A 19,469-nucleotide genomic window follows, 5' to 3' on the forward strand; every position below is an offset into this window, starting at 1 on the left:
GGAGAACTGTTCCTGCTTAAAGAAATCACCAGAAAGCTTGCTCAAGACAGTTCCGGCTTTTGATGTATATTTGCAGATGTTTTAGAGTACTGCATCTATTTCTCTAGTAAAGTATGAAGGTGACTCGAAGCTTTTGCACTGTACTGTACATGTGTTGGATATGAAGTCATAGCCATTGTTCTAATATTCTCCGGGGAAGTGTAATGTCCTATGAAATGAGGAAACTGTGTGTGTGTGTGCGTGTGTGTTTGTGTGTGTGTTTGTAAGGCAGAGTAGGGGGTGGGGGGCTGGGAAAGGGGCGTGGAATAAACCAACATCACAGGCTAATGCAGCTTCCCATCATGCCATTTAATCTCCCTTTTTGGTCTGTTTGACCGTCGCCCGGTTTGCCTTCATCCGTCCTGTCAAACCGACTGGATCTGCTGTCTGTGTCCGCCAGCGGGATGAAACCGACATAGTGATAACGGAGCATCCCCCCCGCGTCCTCCTGTCCACGAGCGGAGCTTTGCTCCCACTCTCCTACCGACGGAGATATGAGACATCCACTGCTCGATGCAGCCCTGACATTGTGGCTATTTGTAGAGGTGAGGTGTCCTCCGGTGTTACTGTGGTATTAATAGAGCTGTGACGGACAGGCGCGGGTTCTGGGTGACGCCGCTGGCTGTACCTTTATAAGGCTTTCGCTCGTGCCTTGTTGTGCCGGGGCTGACTGTGATGTAGTTCCGATACAGACAGACCAGACCTAACAGAACCCGGCATGCCCGGCTCAGTGAGAAAGGACCTCCGCTGTACGTGCGGCACTCTTTGTCAACTTCATGAACGTCACAGCGAGAGACGCTCGAATATCTGTAAAAGCTCAACGTTAAGCTGGGATATGGCAACAAAATCAGAAATGTGGAGAAATGCGAAGCTGGTGGGATTGTGTTCGTGCAGAATAAAAGAGTGTGGAACAGTAATATGGCTTTTACCCCCACATGTGCAGTTTGAGTGGGTGAGCTACCTGTGATTCTGCCATCCTTTGTCTTTGTGCTCAGACCCCATAACTCCTCAGTAGGTTACTGGGCCTGTAGGACACACGGCAGCAGTCTGAATCAGTGTGCACGCAGTCACATTTCTTTTTTGTGGTGTTGGTCTTTTCCTCTGATGTACCCTTCTGCACTTGTTGGGGATATAATCATTTAAAAAGAGGTGAAAACGAGCTCCAGTTTAATTTTACAGCCTCTAAATGTAGCTCACTCTTTCTATCAGCCGTGCACTGCTGACACTCCTGTCTATTCATGTAATATTAACCCTCATCATTACTATTTTATTTCATTCAGCAGATGTAGTGAGCACACATTCATTTTGAATTCAAGCAGGCTGCCTAGAAGGAGTCAAGCCCTCAGACCTTGTGCTGCTCCTGCAGTGTCCGCTTTGAGGACGGGTCCTGACAGCTTAGATATTTAGTGTCACTTATAACAGTGTTGACTCACAGAAAGCACGCTTTAGACCCTGGGACATGCTTCCTCAGGGGGGAATAATAATCCTACAAACAGTGGTGCTGTTTAGTTTTCTTCACTTATGTACAAAGTGATAGCAGAGCTGTAACATTTTGGTTTTTACGAAATCCCTGAAAATGGAAACAAGCAAGCTAACTTCCTGCTGATTTCTAATTCAATAAAACGTCTTTTTCATGGATGCACGCATCATTAAGAAGAAGAAATTGGGCTGTTTTTAGCTCCCAGTGATGCCAGTGTTTGATTGACATTGGGAACCGGAAATGGCAGCATTGGGAAACATTTATAAAATAAATATTAGGCAGCAGTAAGCTATATTAAGTACTGTTTAGTGGGTTTGAAGCACTGTTTTGCAACAGAAGCAGCAACTAATGAATCCTGTTATCTTATCGGCTTTCTGTTAGATGAAAGCAGATTAGGAGGAGTCACCGTTTCACTGTTTGCTGGGCCTGAAAACACTAGTAAAACACAGACTCACACAGTGTGAGACTCACACTTTGACACTGTGTAAATTCACCTGAAGAGATATTAAAATGTCCTTAAAGCGGAAACGAATTCATTCTCTCATCGTGGCCTGTGGGGCCTCACTCATGTGCTCTCTGTTGGATGGTAGCTCCTGATATATGCACACCAGATGACAACAGTTAAACAAGGCTCTGCTTCAGGGCTTTTTTCTCTTTTTTGCATGATCAGTGCTTGTAGGGGGTTTAAACTTTCTGTATGAGCTATGAAGCCTGCAATAAATTATATTTACCATTATCAGGGACATTATAGTGGTGCTTTGGCAGTCAAACCAGTTCTAACTGGTTCTTTATTATGACATTTTAATTTTTTTTACTTTAATAGAAAGGCCAGAGTGAAGGGTACGATGTACAGAATATGTTCCAGGGCAGACTCAAACCCAGTGAAGTGAATTATAGCAGTGCAAGTACCAAACTGATTTTAATGTGCCTTTTACTGACTATATCAAGATTAACAAATAGTCAGATTAAAGCTGATTAGTGGACCCATCAGAGGCTTGTTCAAGCAAATTAACTGCTCAGTTTTCCTGTCTAGTTGTCATATATTGCCTTAAGTTTCCAAGAGGACATTACTTACTGACAATGGAAAACATGTCTTCAGAAATGTGATTGAAGCAATCGTCAAATCATGGCTACACTTAAAATTTCTAGAGAGGCATTGCATAGTACTCTAAAACACTTTGTGGGAACTGGACCTGTTGTATTCTTGACACCAAACGTGAGGACACCATCCAACAACACAATGGGCTATGTGACATTTCCTCCATCTCTGAGCTGACTCCATCATGGGCAGAGACCCCATTCTTCCTAAACATGCTCCATCTTCTGGTTTGCATATTTGTGGAGAAAGATTCATTATTTCAGTGCATGCCCTTTCATGGAAGTACTTGAAGTCTGGCAAAGCTCAAATTTCTGACTTTACAGTAAGCTCTTTCTATGTAAATGAATTACACTAATTGGCAGTTTAGAATCACTAATGAATTTAGTTTAGAAACCAAGACAGGAAGAGAAGCCTCAGTGTACACACAGGCAGGCCTCAGCTAACCAAGTGATCCAGCCCGAGAACCCTCTGAAGTGAGTGTTCCAGCCTCTACACCGTGGTGTCAGTGTAGCACAAATGTTAAGTTGGCATTAAAACGGCAGCAAACCAAACGCTGAGTTAATTAATTAAAAACACAGAGCTTCTCAAAGTCCTATGACTGAGGTTTTCAATAATATCACATGCAGTACTATGCATGACAGACAATTTGATAGTGGCCTCAGGGTAAATATAAAGAGGTTGGTATTTTGTATGGTTCATCTGGTTTAAAATGTTTGGCATGATACTCAGAGGCAATAGAGCAATAAAATAGAAGCTACAGTTTGTCTTTGAGGTTAATTGATAAGTGCTGTTGTCTCCTTAAATGCTAACAGGGTGGGGTTTGGGGGCATATTCTTAAATCTGAAAGCTCACTTTGAATGTTGTTTTCTCTATTAAAATTAATATATTATGGGTTTCCAGTAATATTACACATTTGTTTTATTTGTTGTCTCGAGTCTGGGTTTTCTCATCAGGTTGGTAGTTACTGACTGTGTAACGTGGAAGTTCTGTGTGTTCATCTGCCACCCTTTGATTGATATTGCTGTGATTTGCTTGCAGTAGAATAATCTGTCCACAGTTCTTCAAATTATTATTACTGTAACTGTGGTGCCATCAGGTAAACAGCTGGTTAGATACAGCACCTTCTTCACACATCTGGAATCTGTCGATGCAGCAAAAACATCCCTGAGACTATCAGCTTTTTAAGAACTACAGCAGCAGGGTAATAATAAGTAAGCAAAAGCCTGGTCATCACTTTTTTTCTTTTCATACTCCTGTAGTTAAGCTCAGTATTACCTAACGGATTGAAAACTTCTTGCTTTGAGTTGAGTTTGTTTTGTGGATTTCTGGGAAAACCTCGAGCTCCAAATAGACTATATTAGTCTATGTAGAGTATTTGGACCGTAGAAGTTTCCTCATGTTGCCCTTGTAAACCATCAACAATATTGCAAGTCATACAAATAATTGTAGAAACTAACATACTGTAATTTCTTGCCAAACTCAAAAGTTTATGGATGCAAAAATTCTCCATATTCCCATTATGGCTCATAGCTTAACTTCTTTGGCCATGTGTTTACTCATACCTCAGTTTTATTTGGTGGGGCGACATAAGCATCGTCTTTAACAAAAAACTGACAATTCTGCTCGTGTCTCCATATCTCTGCCTATCCTGGAGCATCTCTACACCATCTAGTTTTTCAATTAATAGGCAAATTTCCAAGTTTGTTTTAGAAAGAGACCACGTGTTGATCAGAAAAGGATTTATCTGTGGCTATAATAACAATATGAAGGCACTGCCACTCAGTTGTGTGACACATGGTAATTTCACTTTTCTTCTACAGGAAATGCTTAGAAACTAATTGTGACCTCTATTGTTGTATGATGTTCAGATTTGAGTGGGCTTCACGGCCTTTATTGACATAAACATAAAGAAGAAGTTAAACAGGTGTTAGGTATGAGCAGTTGTTGGAATTTGGGAACAACCAAATGGGTGGTACCAGGTTCTGCAAATATCAACTTTGAACTGGCACAGTTAAGGAAACACCCGTGGGGTCAATACTGTTGATTGATGTAATAGGACTGCAACCAGATCCTAGACTTAGCGTTCTGATTGTTGCTAGTTGTTCACAATAAACTGACAAAGATAAGTACTTCAACCCCAGGTTTGCTAACCTGGCACTTTTAGGCACACTTTAATAGTAGTTAGTTGGAGCCCCCTTTTTGTCTTTAGAATTGGCTTCATAGCATAGATTTAAAAAGATTCCTCAGAGATTTTACTTTATATGACATGATAGTATCACTCAGTTGCTCCAAATTTGTTGACATGTTGAGTTTCATGTTGGTTGGGTGCATTGGATTAGGGAACAGTTCAACTGGTGTACCTAATAAAGTGGTTAGTGAGTGTAGAAATGATGGCTCCTTATAGTTTTGGGTATATGATGGAGATGGGTGCAAAGAGCTTAGTACAGACTAAAACAGTAAAAGTCCTCAAGTGTGTCATGCGGTGAATGATATGTGGACCCCAATGTGAAGTGGCGCTGGAAAAGGTGAAGTTTGAAATGTTCTTTTTCTACATTTCACATGGAAACCATCTCAGCTTTAATCTTCCTGGTTCCCTGACTTCATCGGACTTCAGTATCTCGTGTCCTTGTGGAGTTTTCTGCTTTCCCATGTGCTCTGAATAAATGCTTTGGATGGCTGACAAGCTTGACTTAGTATCCTGTGTATATACAGGAAAAGTTGTGCAGAGTAATATAGAAATTTAGGTTTATCAAAACCTAGTAAAAGGTCTGGTTCCACAAAGAAGCCTGGGTCTGGACCATGACCGAGGACATAGAGGATTAGAAGAGATGGAACAAAATATTAGATTTAATTAAATAGTTGAAAAACTGAAGACAAGTATGACTATTGCAACAACATTCATAAGCTCTCTGTGGCTATTTTCATATCAGTACTGGAAGAAAGTTTTTCTTGCTTTATGTCTAATCAGGAAATTTTTGCAACACAGTCCGAGTGAGCAAAATTCAAATGAGATTGATGGCTCTGTGTTGGAGCAAAGTGGTGTTCTCGGATGTCCGACTGTTGCAGAGCTCTTCCCTTCCTGATCATCCCGAACACTTTCGCTGCTTCTAAAAGCTTTCAGTGCAGCATACAACCATTTGAACTATTCATCCTTCCCGGCGTCCTCAATCCAAAAGCCATCTGAGCTGCTTTTAAAGCAAGAAAACACATCCTCTGGTTGCGTAATGGTCATTTTTGTCCTGTGGGAGCACAGAGGGACTCTTTTCTCCACTGTCAGCTTTTCCAACCAGCTCTAATTAGAGAAAGACAATGAACAGAGCTGGATTGTATTCATGGCTGGCAGAGGGTTGAAGACAGGATGAGAATTAGGTCCAAATACAAGTGAATAGATGGTAACAAAGTTAAAAATTGTGAAATTGCGCATTTCCTTTTCCAGCAATATCTTAAATACACTTTCAGATTGATAATGTCATAAATTGTACTGTAGTTTTCTCCTGTTTCTTCCATTGTACAGGATATAACAGTGGAATAGTTCTGTTATTTCACACTCATATCCCTCATGCCAGAGGTGACTGACATTGCTTACTGAGTCATAAAGGCTTATGTTGTCTAGATGAATGTGAGATAAGAGACAGTTTTATTTATATGACACCAAATCACAACAACAATTGCATCAAGGCACTTTGTATTGTAAGGTAATAACCATACAATGATACAGAGAATACAGAAAAAACAACAATCATCCTGTGAGCAAGCATTTTGGCGACAGTGGGAAGGAAAAAATCCCTTTTAACAGGTCCGACCGATCTCAGCCATACTTCCTCCCACCCGCCCCTCCCAGTGAGCCAAGCTGGCGCCCGTGTTTCAGGTTTTTAGTCACAGTGAAAATGTCTCTGCATCTTTCATCCACAATGTGTATACACAGAGTGACTTTCTTAAGCTGTTTTTGAGAAGCAGTTTCCTGGACTCTATTTGAGGTTTTCTTTGGACGGGATATGCAAAGGCTAAAGATATTTTTAAAACCCTCCGAGGCTCTCTCTTTCCACTACAATTTAAAATGGTTTTATTCTCATGGGAAGAGCAGGAAATGAGTCCATGAACACACTGGATCTTTTCTAGGGGTAAGAAGTTTTACCCTAGCATGAGAGTGGAATATTCCACGAGTAAAGCACCAGTCAGTGAATCTGTATACTAGAACCCATTTTACTTTGCAGTAAATGGAGTTCATTATAAATCATTTTATTACCTTTTGATTTTTTATGTTACTAAGCCCTCATTTGTCAGCTATTGGCTGGAATGTCCCAGCTACAAACTTCTTTGTACTGCTCAGGCAACATTAATTACCCCCCTGCTCGACACCACACATAATACACTCCCGATCAAAGGTTTAAGACCATTTGAAAAATTGAGAACCCAGCAAGAGCTGCTGCTGCTAACTGAGCTTCATTTTGTGAGTTGGAAAGAGTTGCAAGTTTTTAATCATCACCTTTTTCTCTTTTACAGTGTGTAGAGGCGAAAAAGTACTGCTGGTATTTCGAAGGTGGATACCCCATCTACTTCATGTAAGTTTTTAAACCAATGAGCTCAACCCTTGGATGTCCACTGTGGTCACTGACCATCCTTTTCATGTGTAAACGTTTTGTAGGTCTGAGATGTTTGTAAAAGAATGAGATGAAAACATGTTAGTAGATTAAATGTGTTACCCTAAAATGAGTTTCTCATGCATTACTGTTTTTATATAATAAAAAATGAAAATGACTTTGGGAGAATATTTGACAATTAGGACTTCAAAACTAAAACTCCACTTTTACATCACAAGTCATGGCGTGCATGGAGAAGCATGAGGCAGAGGCGTGGCATGTGGTGACTAGTTCTTGCTGATGTCCTAAAAACTGTGGAAATCCAAGCGATTTGACTGTTCAGCAGAGAAGCAGTAACGGCTGCAGTGGCTGTGCATGCAGCCCGAGCACCTCGCTGCAGCTTTGCAATCATTTATTACCTGGGCTGTTCACTCCATTAATTTCTGTTCATCGAATGCTATCTTATTATGTTTAATGATGTACTGTCATCGTTTAACAGCCACTAATTTCTATACAGTGGGATTAATTGTAAATGAACTGCCTCTCTCAGACCGGCTCTGGCCTACAGATTTGATCCTGATGTTATGTTTCCTGTTCGCACCTCTTAAATCTTTGTGGAAACTGTAATATCCCTCAAACCTTAACAGAATGATAACTGAAGTGTCAACAATAATAATAATAATTAGAATATTTTGATGTGATGGAATCAGTATTTTTGTAAGTAGTGATGCAAAAACCCTTTTTTAGGTAAAATGTTTTGTGCCAATGCATAGAGAGTATAAATATTATGCTACCTACACACAAGGAGTGTGACAGAAACTGGCATCAACTTTATCTGGTGTGATGCAAACACTGCTCGCTGCATGCTTTGCAGCACCTGCGGACATTGATTAGCCTCCCAGCTCTAGCGCTGAAATGCTAGAAGGGCTAGGAATGGGAGAGCCCAGCATGAGAAGTCATGCTGATTTGTCCATAGTCATCTATCGCACACACACATGCACACACACGCACTGCAGACAACTTTTTTTTTTCCAGCTGCATTAATTCCAGTTTCCTGCTGCACTTCTCAGACTGGTCAACCACAGTTGGCCTCTGTCCTGACTGTTCCCAGGCTGCTGGGTTGTCAGTTAAAGGGAAACTTCTTTAAATTTTGTTTACCAAGCAGAAAGTGTGATTAATGCAAAAATACACCTGTGTGTATTGCAAATTATGGTGGAAATGTCAGGGAACTGTAGCGAGACTCTCTGTACTGCAATAAAAAAAGTATGTTACTGTACATACAGACTAATGTAATTTACTGTGTGTGGCAGGACAGTTTTTCCTCAGCTCTGTAGTACACTGAGGTAAAAACAGTGTTTAACTGTCTTGCAGTTGAACAACTAAAATATCTGGCACAGATGTTTTTTCTCTGGAGTTATATGGAGTTTCTCTGATGTCCTAATTACTGGAGACAATAAGCTCAAAAACACACAAGTTCAACACAAAACCATTACAATAAAAAGGAAGACATTCCATCCATCATCAACTTCCTTCTGTACTTGCAGAGCTTTTACCCTTGAAAGCAACTGCTTGGCTTCTAAGTCTGAATAAATAATTGATTTCAAAGAGGTGAAATCTGTCTGTAAGAGGAGACTTTTCTTTTTTGCTGATGGGCTCCACCAGTGTCAGACTGAAAACTATGGACTCACTCACCTGTTGAGAAGAAAGAATGTGAGCTGGCTAAATCGTATTTATCTTATAACTCGAGTTGTTGTTCATGACGCCAAAATATGTATCGGAGCGATCTCTTCTTCCTGTTAAAAGGAAGATTTTCCTTCCCACTGTCACCAAGTTCTTGCTCATAGGAGGTCCTTGGATTGTTGGGGCATTCTCTGTATTATTGTAAGGTCTTTACCTAACGGTTGAGGCAACTGTTGTTGTAATCTGTTGCTATATAAAAAAAATTGACTGGAAGTTAATAATAAGTTAAGAATGATATTTCCATCTGTAGTAATTTATATTTGGTGGCATGGTTCTACACTCTACCGAGGCCATAAATGAAATGTAGAGTTCTTCTTCTCACCCTTCCATGGAAAGCCAGAGTCTGGGAGAGCTGCAGTAAAATCCTGGAACAGATGACAGCAGATATATATCTGAGGTCAGATACAGCAAGAAAGAAAGAGGTGGGTTGCAAAGCAGCTCGCAGGTGCAGAAAAGAAGGAATAGGATAATGTTCTTAAAACGTTAACAATAATTCACCACTCCCAAGTAGCTAAACAGTAAAACAATAACAGAGGCTAACTGCTCCATGCTGTTGCTGACTCATTGCCGTGTGACTTGCTGCAGATGCCGTTCCTACGAGGACTGCTGTGGGACTCGCTGCTGTGTGAGAGCCCTGTCCATCCAAAGACTATGGTACTTCTGGTGAGTTACTGTGTGTTGGGTTTACTATGTGTGCACAGCTGTGAAAACGAGCAAAGACCAAACAAACAAATAACACAATCATAAACTTGTGCACATTTTTACCATTTTGTTTTGCAGGTGTAGCTACATTAAAGAGCTTTACCCTGTGGTTACACTGAATGTGCAGCATATGTGGACTGAGCTTTCTTTCAGTGGTGACTTCTGGCGCACACATTCGACATAGGGCTGACTGAATTACAGGCAAAACAAGAGGCTGTAATTTGTTTTTAGCATCATTTTGTGTCCTCTGCTTTTATTGAGCACAGTGGGTAGAACTTCACACTGGGTTTGTGTCATTTACAGACTACAGTAGACTGTGTAGTTATTTAATTATCAAGCAAAATTCAGCAGGTACTCATCACTGTTAGAGTAATTTCTTCTACACTGGTAAAAAAAAAGTCTGTTTTTAACTTTTGCACATATAAACACCACTTATGTGTACAAATATACTGCATGCTGGTCTCATTCAGCAACCATTTCAGTGGCTATTCTGTTAGCATAATGTTGCAGCAACTGCTTTGCAAAGATGTGTTTAGCTCCAAGGTTTTTGAAAATGAGAAAAGATCAAAGGTCTCGCTACAAACTTTTTAGGAGAAAGAAATCATTTTTTAAATAAAAGTTAAAAATAGCTTCCCATTCTGAAATTTGACTTCTTAACATCCGCCTGATTGCTGGCGAGCTGTTTAGACTTCCATCTATTAACTCTATCCCTAAGTGATTGGTGGATGCTAAGAGACTTAACTAGATGTTTTTCCAGTGGCTAAAAAAATCTGGCTATTATAAAACAGCTCTTAGTTCATAGGATCAGTTTCCTCAGTTTTACTGACAAATTTATGGTGTTTTCTTATTAAATACAACATGATAATTGTTTACATTATGACCCCCTTAATGTCCACAGTGATAATAGTTACAGTTCCTAAATTCATGGCTCGAAAGGACCTAACACACAAGATGCCAAAATGCTGTTCTGGTTCAACAAACTTTTATTCATGAAAGTGTGATTACTTATAAAGAACGAACATAAGTAACAGAGTTGGGAGGCCCAGCAACAACAAAGCAAACAGAAAAAGGACCAGCCGCACTTTCCGTATTACTCTGTCGGGTGTGGAGAGTCCACTTTGAGGATCTCCTTAATCCCACTTCCATACCTTCTGTAATGGAAGCAGAGACTGGGGATGAGGGGGATGACTTGCCTGTCACTGGGGGTGAGGTCACTAATGTAGTTAAAAACTGCTTGGTGGCAGACACCCCGGGGTGGGGGAGGTGGTTCTCCCTTAGTCCCTTGAGGCTTTGGGTGTTGTGGCTTTATTTTGGCTGACAAGTCTCAGCACCTCTGGTTTGGCAGACTGAGGTGGTGCCCCCCCTTATTAGAAGGGGGGATGGAAGGTGTGCTCTATCTATAGGGGGAGTCGCACTTCTCAGCCTCTCTGGTCTGTGCCAGGATACAGGAGAGGAGAGTCCATGAGTTAATTGAACGTAGGAGTCAGGAGGACTGGACCAGCTCAAGGATATTTGAGGGTGTTTTCCTAACCAGTCTGCCTGTGTTTTGTGTTCCTAGTGCCTCTATGATTTTGGACCTTTAGTGGTTATTTAAATATTCTGTCTCCTAGCCTCCGAATATCTATTTGCTAGTGTCTCTATTGTTTTTTTTTTCATTATAGATTTCTGTTAGTGAAGTTATTGTTTCCTTTGTATTTTGGAGTTATTTTGTATCCTTGCATCAGCCTTTATTTGTCTCCTGTTTAATCTTGTCTGCCTGTGGGAGTCTGTGAGTCTGCTCGTGGGTCCTAATCGCCACCATCAGCTAAATCACGACAGTAAACAACTCGATGTCCCCCCCGGATGAGCTGCAAGAGGTGGGTGGGGTGAAGGGAGTCTGGGTTTGTCTACTCAGACTCCAGCCTCCAACCCGAATCAGCAGAAAGTGAATAAATGGAATGATGACCGACAACATATTCATAACATCAGAGATGTCTTTTAGAAACAGCAAATGTAGCTTTCATGCTTAATAACATTTTTTGGTAGCAAAGTCATGTCAGTGTTGACATGCTAGCTGGATAGTTTGCCACATAACGTCATCATTCTGATTTTAGCCGGAACTCCTGTAGTTACAGTGATATGTTTTGTTTTCTTCTCAGGGTGCTGCTGATGATGGGAGTGTTGTTCTGCTGTGGTGCAGGCTTCTTCATTCGCAGAAGGATGTACCCGTCTCCTTTGAGAGACGAGCCAGCCTTCAATGTCTCCTTCACTAGGCACCCTGTTACCACACCAGGTACAGTAGGCTGTGACAGGTGCACAGACAAGAGTGACAAACTAAGATGCAGTAAAACTTCATATTAAATAAAAAGAAAAATTAAAACAGTGTGAGATTTGTGTTTACCATGGAAAACCGTTGAGTTGAACAGTGTAAGAAAGTGAAGTCAGAAGAAGAAGACATGGTTGCATCAAACGTACTCCAAAGTACAAGGCCCACGTTTTGAGGACCAGCACACTTAACTCAAACATTCTGCATATGTTTCTTTTATTAAAGTTTGGCAGCCGTGTGGCTCTGTTTATGAACGCGGTGGTGTGACTAACATGTACTTATGCTAACATGTAACTGTATTACTCTATGAGCTCTAAAGGCCATCGTAGATAAAAGCCATCTGGACTGCCGAAGTATGCTTTATAGTCCGATATGAGGGAAGTGGATATGACAGGCACCCTAAGAACTGAATGTTTGCATAAGAGACAAACAGGCACAAACATGGTTTCCTTTTTAAAAGCTATTCAGGCAGACATCACACAGTATGTTATTATTATTATTGTCATTATTAATAAAATAATAATAACAAGATATAGAGAAATTCATTTGTATGTGGAATATTTTAAAAATCAACAAAGTAAAGTAGAAATAAAATGTTAACACTGATGTGCTGCACAGTGGAGGAACGTTTCTGATATCTGTCCTTATCTTGTCCAGAATCACTCTGTTAGAAAACGTGCCGTGGGTGGTCAAGCTTGTCCAAGCTAACAGTTTTGCCCTCCTCACCACCGTTTACAGCGAATCATCCTTCCTGATTAGTTCATTCAGTCTCTGGGTGCTGCCAGCTGTGATGCTAGACACAACAGACTGATAGAAAATCTCCAACATTTTTACTGCACATGTTGAAGTACCTCAGCTTCCTTAGCAAAGAGAGTCTGCTGATCTCCTTCTTGTATGCAGTCTGCGCTGGTCTTCCAGTGAGCGTCCAGGTACTTGTACTCACTCCTTCACCACATCGGCATGGTGTTCAAGGATGCATGCTAGCTGGCCTCTTACGCATCTCTTTGAAGCATCTTTTTGGTCTCCTTTACATCGAAAGAAGATCAATCCGGGACCAGGTCGAGGGGGCAACAGCCTAAGCAGAGAAGCCCAGACCTCCCTCTCCCCAGCCACCTTCTCCAGCTTGTCCGGGGGAATACCAAGGCATTCCCAGGCCAGCTGAGAGATATAATCTCTCCAGCGTGTCCTGGATCTGCTCCGGGGCCTCCTCCCGGTGGCACATGCCCAGAACACCTCACCCAGGAGGCGCCCTGGAGGCATCCTTGTCAGATGCCCAAATCACCTTAACTGGCTCCTTTTGATGTGGAGGTGCAGCGGCTTTACTCTGAGCCCTCCTGGATGGCCGAACTCCTCACCCTATCTCTAAGAGATCATGCTGTGATCGAAAGGAGATTTCTCCTGGAACACTTCATGAAATCACTTTGGTCCATCAAATCCAACCACTGCAGAAACAAACCCTGGCGTGTCCCATTTATGTCCCCTAAACTTTTCTAAGTCTGTTCATTATGCTCAACATTATGTCCATTATGTAGTTCAGACATGAGACTTTGGTTGAGAGCAGAGCAGCTGTTAAAACTCTTGTCATAATTTTACATGGATGGAAATTTACTTTCCATCCATGTATGGATCCATGTCCCTTATGGACAGGATTTCTAGGCTTCATCGGGTGAGGGCCTCCAGCTCGCACTGGAACGGTTCGCAGCCGAGTGTGAAGCAGCGGGAATGAGGATCAGCACCTCCAAATCTGAGGCCATGGTTCTCAGCCGGAAAAGGGTTGAGTGCCCACTCCGGGTCGGGGATGAGTTCCTGCCCCAAGTGGAGGAGTTCAAGTATCTCGGGGTCTTGTTCGCGAGTGATGGGAGAAGGGAGCCGGAGATCGACAGACGGATTGGGGCTGCAGCTGCAGTGATGCGGACGCTGCACCGGTCCGTCGTGGTGAAGAGGGAGCTGAGTGTAAAAGCGAAGCTCTCAATTTACCGGTCGATCTACGTCCCTACCCTCACCTATGGCCACGAGCTGTGGGTAGTGACCGAAAGAACGAGATCGCGGATACAAGCGGCAGAAATGAGCTTCCTCCGAAGGGTGGCTGGCCTCTCCCTTAGAGATAGGGTGAGAAGTTCGGCCATCCAGGAGGGGCTCAGAGTAGAGCAGCTGCTGCTCCACATCGAAAGGAGCCAGCTGAGGTGGTTCGGGCATCTGACAAGGATGCCCCCTGGGCGCCTCCTGGGTGAGGTGTTCCAGGCATGTCCCACCGGGAGGAGGCCCCGGGGCAGACCCAGGACACGCTGGAGAGATTATATCTCTCGGCTGGCCTGGGAACGCCTTGGTATTCCCCCGGATAAGCTGGAGGAGGTGGCTGGGGAGAGGGAGGTCTGGGCCTCTTTGCTTAGGCTGCTGCCCCCGCGACCCGGCCCCGGACAAAGCGGATGAAGATGGATGGATGGATGGATGGAAATTTACTTTGTGTGAGTCAACCAAGCAGAAACTTAAGTGGAACATTCCAATAATAGCACAGCGTCAAACTCTCTGAAAAGGTGACCCGGAGGAGGACGTTTTTACTCGTTTTTCTCTCTGATGAACTCCAAAGTAAAGTCAGCATCTCAGCCTGCTTGTTCTAATCTTCTCTGACACCCTGTTTGTTTAAGGCTTTGGGTTGAAGGCAGAAAGATAAATAAGGAATCAGTGATGTAACTGTGGTAGTGAAAAACGATCGATGGAGAGGATTTCTGCTCAGTGAGTAATAAAGTGGTATTCAGAGGTACTGGCAGTCTATCCTTACTGATTATCAGAGAGTTTTAGGAATAACAATAACACTGAAGATTTTTACTATAAACATGAGACCAGTTTATGTACTTGTACCTGTTATATTTTAGTTTTGATTTTTAACAAATTTTCAAGAATTTCAAAAAAAAAAAAAGTCACTTTCTTACCATGATTATGGGGCATGGATAGATGCACTGTGTTCTTTGATGGCTGAGCTCTACTGTTTATAGTAAATGTGAAAAAGGTTTTGAATATTTAACATATGAATACCAGAATGAAATCGAATGCCGTCGTAACAGCCTATTTTTAAACTTGAGATTTTAAAGGAAAAGCATTTGAATCATTTCTTTTCTCTTTTCCTGCAGTTTCCCAGCAGCCAGGGAGCATGCAGGGCTTCGGGGTGAATGGATTGGCAGGAGGTGACCCAGGGGTTACCATGACACACCCGCCGTACCCGCCACAGCCTGGCTCCACCCACATGATGATGGGTTCCTATCCGCCACCTCCGTCGTACTGCAACCATCCTCCACCATCCTACGAACAAATATTTAAAAACAGCGACAAGAAGTGATGTCTGCAAGGACTCGAGGATGAAACGAAATAAGGGAATGTGGCACTGAGGCTGAATCATCAGGATGTTTAGACACACAGGGACACGTGCCAGTGGACAGCGGTTTTTTGATGTAAAAACTGGAAGACACACACTCTCCTCCCATGTGGAAAAGACTGAAAAAGCACAGTAACCAGTCACTCATTCACCATTTCCTTTCTAGCTCACACTACACACAAACACATTCATCTGAGGCCTCCTTTTTCTGAATCCACATGTATGTACCAGCTTTCTGAACTGACGATAAGTGAGGATGGACGGAGTAAGTCGGAGGTTTCATTCAGTATCTCGCTCAGAAAAAGAAACTGCCATGTGATTTTTAAAGGTTCTTCTTCTATTAGGAAAACTGAAAATACTGACAGCGAGCTCCATAATTATAAAAAGGTCAGTTAGAAAATGCCTTCTGTAGCCAGCATTGTAGTGCAACAGCTCTTTACATAACGATGAGATCACGATCCATTTTATGTTACAGATGTTTTTCCCAGTCATGTAAAGACATAACGAGCAGGCAGTGGCTCATTTTCCTGAAAGCAGTGACCGTTTCGCCTCAACACAATTTATATTGTCACTCTTTTCATCAGCGTCAGATTTTGATTCTTAGTGCGAGGACAAACGAGAGGGCGTGTCACTTCTCTGAGTTTTACTGAGATGAGCTCTTTGGGTACATGTGTGTGCCTGAGAGGCAGCACATGTGTAAGAACAGGAACACCTACTGTTGTTTTGGGAGCAGTGTTTGTGTACTCATTCAAAAAAGTCATGCATCACATCATTTGTCATGCTACTCGCTACATTAATTTTGCATTACTCACCAACATGGCCTGTAGTACACCATTAAGTTAACATATATACCTTTATACCTATATATATACCTTAGCCCGCAGTCCCACTGACACAAGAACACACAAGGTGTTTTTTTGTTGTGTCTGACTGCTCGTCTGTGCTTTTGTCGAAGTCAAAAGTCAAGCTTGGTTGGGGTCAGTATGCGTTCAGTTTTACATCATTCTGGGTTCTGTTGTTTTGACTACATTTATTGGCCTTTCTTTGTCAGGTAATTAAAACAGTTACATCCCAGTTTAAAGTAAAAGTACTGTGTGTGTCTGTGGGACAGCAGTGATATGTCTTTTCCATCCTCGTAAAATTCAGTCTAGCCTGATTTCTTACAGACTGTCAGGTTGTCAGACAACACAAAGGCAGATTTAACAGTGTATCAGTGAAAGCAGAAAAACTTATTCAGAAGACACAGCAGCACACCAGAACACTAACATAACCACTGCAACAACATATGCCAGTTCAGAACTGCTGAATGCAGGATGTGGATGGTAGCATTTTCCATGGCTGTGTGACGGATGGTGCAGCGTCGGAGATGCAGCAGCGATGCTCTTCTATCCTCTGTCAGACCTGCTGAGTCACTGTGTGTGCAGAGCACAGGCACATCTAGGAAACCATCACTTGCATTCATCTTATTTGAGGATGTTAATGGTCCATATACTCTGCAAATGTGACCTTCCTCTATTTAACAAGCTTTTTGCTACGATGCTCATTTTTCCATAACATTGCTGCAACATGCATCAATCCTTAGTTTGCACATTTTTATTAAAACCCCTAAAATTAGAGCTGCAGATTTATAAAATACATGGACCTAAATTATTATTTAGCAATTCTTGATTATTTATGCGCAGTAAAATTTGATTTGATGCTTGTTCAAATGATTTATTCTTGCACAACCTCTGGTACCTGATGATGAAGATAAATGGAATTATGTATTATTGATGCTGTGGTTTTAATTTATTTACTGGCTCAGTGTGTTTGCATGAGAGTGGCGGGCAGATCTCAGGCTGTCTCTGAGTGTTAAATAGTTAAATGCTGCTGAATGTCCATCAGTCCTACATGTTGAAGCATGCATGCCCTGCTAGTGTTATATTTTTTTAATCAGGCAGGGGATCTGGACACTGTGTTTCATCTGGTTATTTCACACTGAGTGATGTTCCTTTAAAGGTTGTATGTGACAGTAAGTGCACGCTAAAATGGGACGTTAGCAGTATTGGGGCACAGTGTACAGGAACCATGCAACATTATATGCTGTAGAATGCATCGAGCTAAAACCACGATGGTCAGTAAACCTCAGAGCCAGCAGCAGCACAATCTGCACACAAAGAACATAAAACAAGTGATGCTCTAAGTAGTGTTTTGAACACTGGGACATGCTCATTAGTTCACATGAACCTGTCTGTGAGCATAATATGGTTTGCCCATCAGTGTCAGCACTGAGCAGGGCACCACGATTTGATCTACAATATTATCTGTCCAAAGTCATGTTCAGTGTAACACACAGTGTCACAGCACTAATTCATGATTTGTGATGACATCAAAGACATATTGTACATTTACAAGGATAAGAACCTTTCCTTATTGCCTTTTGTCAAACCATTCACTGTTCGGTATGCTAATGATATTCCAGACTCACTGTATACATATTCTGACACATACTCTGAGTAATTATGGCTGAATATAACGAAAATTTGGAAAAGGTGATTTTTTTCCCCCCCCTTTTTGGTATTGTAGGTACTCTCAGCAGAGTATGTACTGAGGCTGTAGCTCATTCACTGCTGAAGAAGCAGGAAACCCACAAGCACAGCAAAAACTGCAGTAATCTACTTTAGGTTGTTTCAGGTAGCGACACACATTTGATTTGGTGGGCCCCAAACAGTTTTGTGTATTTTCTCCCAGGATCAAACTTTTGCTTGACAGACAGATGCGTAAACCACTTTGACATGGAGCCACTGTAACTGGTTATAGTGGAACTAGAATTCTGAAAAAAGTCAGAATTCTGTCCTCAAACTCGAAATTCTGAGTTTAAACTCAAAAAGTCAGAATTCTACGAGTTAGAGTTGTTCGTGGAATTTTTAAGAGGGAAGACATTTCACAAACTGACTTGTTGCGCTGGCATCCCATTGCAGTACAATGCTTGAATTCGGGAGCTCTTTAGATCAACCTGTTCTTTCACCTGAATTCAAACGTTAACAGGTGTGGCCTATTTTGGACCAGGTACTGAATCTAGTGTTTAAGCGATTCAGCTTCTCAAAATTATGATAGTTGCTACAAAATCTGAAAGTTCATGCATGTGGAATTACAAATAAAGCGAGGAGAGGCACAGATCCACAGGACTTGCTTGCTTTAATGTAAAATTGTCCTTAAAGATATAATAAATATCAATCGATGACGATAAGTGATGTGTGGCCCACCAGGTGAAAAATATGACATGAAACTAAAGTGAATCACTGTGATTTTACTGTGTTTATTGTCATGCTACACTCTCACTTTTACAATGTGGATCCTTTGTTATTTGTGATGACTGATAAAAATTGTAGTGTGGGATCTTTCTTTAGCTTCTGAAGGGGGGCAGGTCTGAGAACAAAATTACTGCAGTACAGTAAGTACTCGTAGCTGCTGATATTTTGTCCCCCTCCTAGATAATCATACCAGCATAAGGTAGCAAGGTTTGATCCCTAGACAGGCGTTACCAGTCCTTGCTGTTTATGAAATTGGTCAAAAATCTGCACATAAAGACATTTTTAAACATGGTTAACCAGCAACTCATCACTTGAATAAAGCATTGTATGTTTGTGCGAAATTAGAAACCATGTGTGATTCTGGGAGTGTTGGGCTCCCACAGGTAACCAGGAGCAGGTTTTAGATTGACTCTGGGTTGTTTCTGGTGTCAAGCAGTTGGGCTGGGAATAGGGAGCACAATATTAGAAAGGTATTCAGTTCAATCATCTCAAACTATGCAATAGATACTGAAATAGGTGAAGCATTTTGATCCTGCTTTTCTCCTCCCACATTTACCTCTTTTTCATCTGCTTTCAGACGTACATTGTACATTGTGAAATATGTAAATAAAGGTCACTTCTAATGAGATGGTATACTGACCTGTTTCTTTGAATCTTTCTTGTTATATACCACAGTGACATCGCTGAAGGTGATGACTCCAATAACAGAATATATACAGTTATGTGCAAAATAATAGCAGTGTGTTAAAGCAACAGATGTTACTAATAGCACCTATTTCCATATATACTGTTAAATAATCCAATTCTTTGATCTTTGGGCTAAAGGATGAGCAACACTCGGTGTATAAATGCTCAATCAAC

General features: G+C 41.7%; 1 protein-coding gene across 1 annotated transcript; it reads left to right on the plus strand.

The window, feature by feature from the left end:
• Window positions 1-314: 314 nt before the first annotated feature.
• Window positions 315-19,234, plus strand: vopp1b (VOPP1 WW domain binding protein b). Its single transcript, XM_086305399.1, has 5 exons — window positions 315-584; window positions 7,122-7,180; window positions 9,524-9,601; window positions 11,779-11,912; window positions 15,074-19,234. The coding sequence occupies exons 1-5, from the start codon at window positions 534-536 to the stop codon at window positions 15,277-15,279; spliced, it is 528 nt and encodes a 175-aa protein (XP_086161525.1). The 5' UTR covers window positions 315-533; the 3' UTR covers window positions 15,280-19,234.
• The last annotated feature ends 235 nt before the right edge of the window (window positions 19,235-19,469 follow it).

The sequence above is a fragment of the Aulonocara sp. 'chitande type north' Nkhata Bay genome, linkage group LG9 (genome assembly GCF_057382095.1).
Source record: "Aulonocara sp. 'chitande type north' Nkhata Bay isolate Kocher_YH1m ecotype deep benthic linkage group LG9, A_spYH_male_GT1.1, whole genome shotgun sequence".
In the NCBI taxonomy this organism is placed as follows: domain Eukaryota; kingdom Metazoa; phylum Chordata; class Actinopteri; order Cichliformes; family Cichlidae; genus Aulonocara; species Aulonocara sp. 'chitande type north' Nkhata Bay.

Excerpts from the sequence above, each read along its gene's own strand:
- vopp1b (XM_086305399.1), top strand. The coding sequence starts at position 534 with ATGAGACATCCACTGCTCGATGCAGCCCTGACATTGTGGCTATTTGTA. Across the intron at positions 7,181-9,523 it reads GGATACCCCATCTACTTCAT|ATGCCGTTCCTACGAGGACT; the intron begins GTAAGTTTTTAA and ends GACTTGCTGCAG. Across the intron at positions 9,602-11,778 it reads CAAAGACTATGGTACTTCTG|GGTGCTGCTGATGATGGGAG; the intron begins GTGAGTTACTGT and ends TTTTCTTCTCAG.